The sequence below is a fragment of the Xiphias gladius genome, chromosome 6 (genome assembly GCF_016859285.1).
Source record: "Xiphias gladius isolate SHS-SW01 ecotype Sanya breed wild chromosome 6, ASM1685928v1, whole genome shotgun sequence".
In the NCBI taxonomy this organism is placed as follows: Eukaryota; Metazoa; Chordata; class Actinopteri; order Istiophoriformes; family Xiphiidae; genus Xiphias; species Xiphias gladius.
The window spans coordinates 3,881,693-3,886,259 of NC_053405.1; the positions used below are offsets into that span (position 1 = coordinate 3,881,693).

Consider the following 4,567-nt stretch of genomic DNA (forward strand, 5'->3'; position numbering starts at 1 on the left):
ATTATAATCAACCCTGCAAGCCTTCGGGAGCTCGGCGTCGGGATTTCTACCTTGAGCCGAGGACGAGGGCAGCTGCCGAACTCCGACCATCCCCCCGAGCGAGCGTAGGGTTAAAGGAGAAATCCGCAGGGAAATATTAAGATTAAAAACAATGTACGAAATGAGTCCGGGGTTTGAAAGTGATGTTCAACAGCCTGGTTTAAAGTGTTCGATTAGGGAACATTCGTTCATCCCTTGAGCCTTTTCCCTCAAGAAAAACAAAACAAAAAACAAATCATGCAATAAAACCCTGTGGATCTGAGATCGGAGCAGCACCAGATCTGCAGGTTTGACAGAATCAGGATTACACACGTGTTACACATGTCGGATCTTGCTGGACACTGCACGACTGGTGCACCGGACGATTAATGTCCCAGGCCGACATTTGGTGCCGGTGCAGGAGGTAGTTTGCTCCTTGCACCGTGAGGCAGAAAGAAAGGCCGGGGACGGGGAGGGTGATGGGGATGCAGTGCATCCAGCTTTTGTGCGGGAGGCCAGGCCTCTCGTACCGTCACAGATTTGCAATGTGTGCCCCTTTTTTTTAGAAGCATAACCGCAGTCTTTTCCTAAGCTTGATATTTTTTTAAACGTTGGCATTCAGCACAAAAAAAGGCTTATTGCTTGTGTTTTTTAGACTAAATGTTTTATAATTTCACCGTTTAGAAATTTCACAAGAAATTAGAAATAGATGCAAATGGATCAAGTATTGCCCAGGCAGAATTACACACCTGGCAGTGTGGAGAAAAGCCCAGATCGAGCTCTGAGGTGATAGTTGAACAGTTCGATGCATAAATTAAATGTTACGCTTTGCGAGTCTTTGAAACACTTTGAAATGTGCGCACAGGGTTTGGCCCCCGGTCGGACAAACATGACCGAGATGGGTGGGGTTCCGGCGGGGGAATGCGGACTCCGGACCTCCCGTTCCCCGCCTCCGTCCATCTGTCAGTGGCCACGTCTCTCCGCAGAACCCAAACTCATAGCAGGGCCCGGCCACGCTACAGGTTGCGCAAGCGTTTTCACATCCGCGGACAGGTTGGAATTTTTTTTTTTTTTTTTTTTTTTGCCCCCCCCACCCAGTCCTCAGTATAATGGGATGTTTTGTCACCAGTCAGTGACTTATCGCCCAGTCACGCGTCCCACCCACAGGCTGCGGGCTGGGCTTCATACAAATGAGCGGTGGTCAACTTTTTCACGTAAGCACAAACTCTGTCCAGGAAATCTCTCTTTTTTTCTCCCCCCCTCCCCCCATCGGCTACTTTAGGGATTGTCCCTTCTTCTTCTTCTTCTTCTTCCCCCCCCTCCCCTTTCTATTTCTAAGGATTTCCCCCACCCCCCGTCGTCTACCGCGTTTCGCCGTGTGGAAACGAGCAGAGTGAGCCTCAGCCGCTGCGGGGAGACGATCAGGTAAATAACGACACACGCACCGCGACACGGAGCCTCTGGACATGATGTGAAATCGCTATTATCATCATCAATATTATCATTATCATTATTATCATTATCATGATCATCTGGCAGCGGCTAGTGCGCTGCCTGGAGTTTATTTCCGGCTGGCTCGGTCGATCCTCATCCGGACGCAGCTTTGCGGGCTTCCGTGAGAGCTGCGGTGTCAGGCGGACACGCAGCAACGGGAACAATGCAACGTTTTGACGCCGGTATCGTTTTGTTTTGGTTTCTTTTTTTTCTAAAAAAGAAAAGAAAGGAAAAGAGAAAAAGCTTCAAGCGGCGAGTTGCAGGTGAAAGAGTTCCTGCCTGTCTTTATCTGCGCAGACGCCGTCCACCACAACCTCGGCAAAACAGCTGAATTTCAGCGTCTTGCCCTGAAATATACCTCAGGCTGAGCGGTCAGAGCGTGGCGAGCGATGCACCATCACCGGTGTCCCGTGGGCGTCCATGTGACCAGGAGGTCATTAGGCTGCGTGTGCATAAAAACTTTCCCATAGTTACTTTCCTTTTTGTTGTTTTTCCTCTGTTTCTCTCTCTCTCTCTCTCTACGACAGAATTACGTACCTGAAGGTTTTTGCAGGTGGTGAAGGAAAGAAAACAAAAAACCAAAATGCTGCATGCAGCCAAACTTTTTACTAATTTTTTTTTTTTTTTGGCATTTTCCTTTATTGGATAGTCGATAGAGCTGGAAAGGAATGATGGGAACAGAGCAACGGGGATGACACACAACAAAAGTCTCTAACCAGTCAACCTGGGCAGGAATCAATTTCATAGTATGCATCTTAGAGGCCAAGGCCACTGGGACTCTCCCAGTCTACGAAGATTTGTAATTAAGCCGAGTTTTTGAACCCCTTGATCATTAAAGTAAAAAGGGGCAGAGGCAACAGGCAGGGGCTTGCTTTTTGTCCTCTAAGGTTTACATTCAGTTACTACCCTAAATGTACTTCATATCTCATCTGAGGATGAGGTTTAACCGTGTTTCAAGGCACGTAATGCAGAAGTTTCTCCGTCCTAGTGAGCGCTGTCCCTTGTGTGCTCTAGGAGGGGAAATGTGCCCGGGCTCCACTTTGTTTCACACAAACACTGTCAACTGTATCAATACAATCGAGGTGCGTTTCTGCTTTAGATTAATTTTGGATCATGGAATTTCAAATGGCTTCCATTCGTTACAGGAAAAACCGCACATCCTCAGCCATGGCCGCCATCAGCAGCTCAAACACGTTTTTTGCCCTGGAGCTGCTCCGCACTCTGAGCCAAGGGAACCCCGCCGGGAACATCTTCGTCTCTCCGCTGAGCATCAGCTCGGCCCTGGCCATGGTCTACCTGGGGGCTAGAGGGGACACCGCTGCTCAGATGGCGCGGGTAAATCACGTCTCATGCACCTCCTCCGTCACCTGTCATCCTTGTGTAACTTCTAGCCCGTTTGTTGGGGGGAGTAATAAACATTATGGAAATGTAGTCGCCCGGGGCCTGTTTCCATAAAACATCTGGCAGTTGCTGAAGTTCAGGCTGTTGGCCCAGGGGTGTATCTAGGCACAGACTGAGAGGTGTGTCTTGAGACAGGCAAGGCCTTATGACATCTGTACTTTGACCTCAATAAACGCCCCTGAAACAAGCGATGCACTGCTCGCTAAAAAAGGAGAACGCCGTTAGAGCTGGCAGTTGCACATTGAGTGGCGGTTTCAGTTCGTGTAATCGGTCTGCTTCTGAAAGAGAACAGTAGCTCCTAAAGACTTCTGTTCCGTAAATGTGCCAGGTTAATGCGAATGGAGAACGCTCATCTGCGGCACCTCGGTAGGTTAATGATTAGTGAATGAATACACAAAACACGACATACGGAAATATGCATGTACTATACGTCCAAAAGTGTGTGAACACATCGACGTTACATCCGCCTGTGACTGTTTGGACTTGTCATTCCAAAGCCATTGGCGTTAATCTGCTGCTATAACAGCACAGCCGCAGAAGCATTAGTGAGGTCCGGCACTGATGTTGGGTGATAAGGCCTGGCTTCCAGTCGGCGTCCCAGTTCATCCCAAAGATGCTGGATGGGGCTGAGGCTCCGGGCTCTGCGCACACCAAACAGGGAAAACCGTTCCTCTGCGCAGCTGGCTTTGTGCACGTCACGTCAAGACAAGAACGCCTTCCCCAGACCCCTGCCACAAAGCCGACGCACACTACTGTTGGAGACACCATTGTGTTCTGTAGCATTACGGTTTCACTTCACTGGAACTAGAAAGCCGAGGTCAAACCCTGGAAAACGGCCCCAGACCAAAGTATGTGGACTTGCCTGTCGCTAGAGAGTAACCATGAGAGTTACAGGTCAATAAAAGGCACATTAAAGCATATACGTAAACGTAAGTCAGTGAAATATCAACCTCCTATAAAGTAAAGGAACCAAAGTACAGTATAGTAACACAGGACTTAACATCATAAAGTGCAGGTGTTTAACATTAATACACATCACAAATACCCTGCAAATGTCAAAGAGACGGAGACAACTGACGCACAACTTTACTTTGCTATTATGAATTATGTCACCGCTGCTAGTGCACCAGTCATTTTCACCATCTGCAATGCGTTTTTTTTTTTTTTTTTTAAATGTCGTGTGTCACTCCAAACTTCCACACAGGCCCTGTCGTTCAGCTCGGGCGAAGGCGTCCACGCAGACTTCGAGAAGCTAAACGCGGACATCAACTCGCCATCTGCATCATACATCCTGAAAATAGCCAACCGTCTTTACGGAGAGAATACCGCCAACTTCCTCCCCGTGAGTTTTCCAGTTTTCACTGGCCGCGGGAGACACGGATACGTTTGACTTTTGAGTCAGTTGCTTCAAAAGACTGAACTTGATGAGACGTTATCTGCTCTCCGCAGCAATTCCTCAAAGCCACGCAGAAGTACTACCAGGCGGACCTGAAGGCCGTTGACTTCATCGGGGCTCCAGAGGTGTGCCGGGGGGAGATCAACAGCTGGGTCGAGCAGCAGACAGAAAGTGAGAATTTACATTTTAACCGAACCAAAGAAAATAAATATATATATCACTCCTACAGCTTGCACTGCCATAAATCATTCTATCCTG

At 48.4% G+C, this 4,567-nt stretch overlaps 1 protein-coding gene across 3 annotated transcripts in view; it reads left to right on the top strand.

Annotated features, from left to right (window-relative positions):
* Positions 1-1,214: 1,214 nt before the first annotated feature.
* The window catches only part of LOC120791110 (leukocyte elastase inhibitor-like), a 4,834-nt gene continuing 1,481 nt past the window's right edge, over positions 1,215-4,567 (top strand). Inside the window, exons 1-5 of one of the 3 annotated variants that reach the window (XM_040129284.1) lie at positions 1,215-1,232; positions 1,358-1,443; positions 2,658-2,847; positions 4,118-4,255; positions 4,363-4,480. In XM_040129284.1, the coding sequence (XP_039985218.1) occupies positions 2,680-2,847; positions 4,118-4,255; positions 4,363-4,480 (424 nt within the window). In that variant the 5' untranslated portion in view covers positions 1,215-1,232; positions 1,358-1,443; positions 2,658-2,679. Of the gene's footprint in view, positions 1,233-1,357; positions 1,444-1,581; positions 1,776-2,657; positions 2,848-4,117; positions 4,256-4,362; positions 4,481-4,567 lie in introns of those variants that run through there. The other 2 variants (XM_040129286.1, XM_040129285.1) reach the window with 2 other exon arrangements.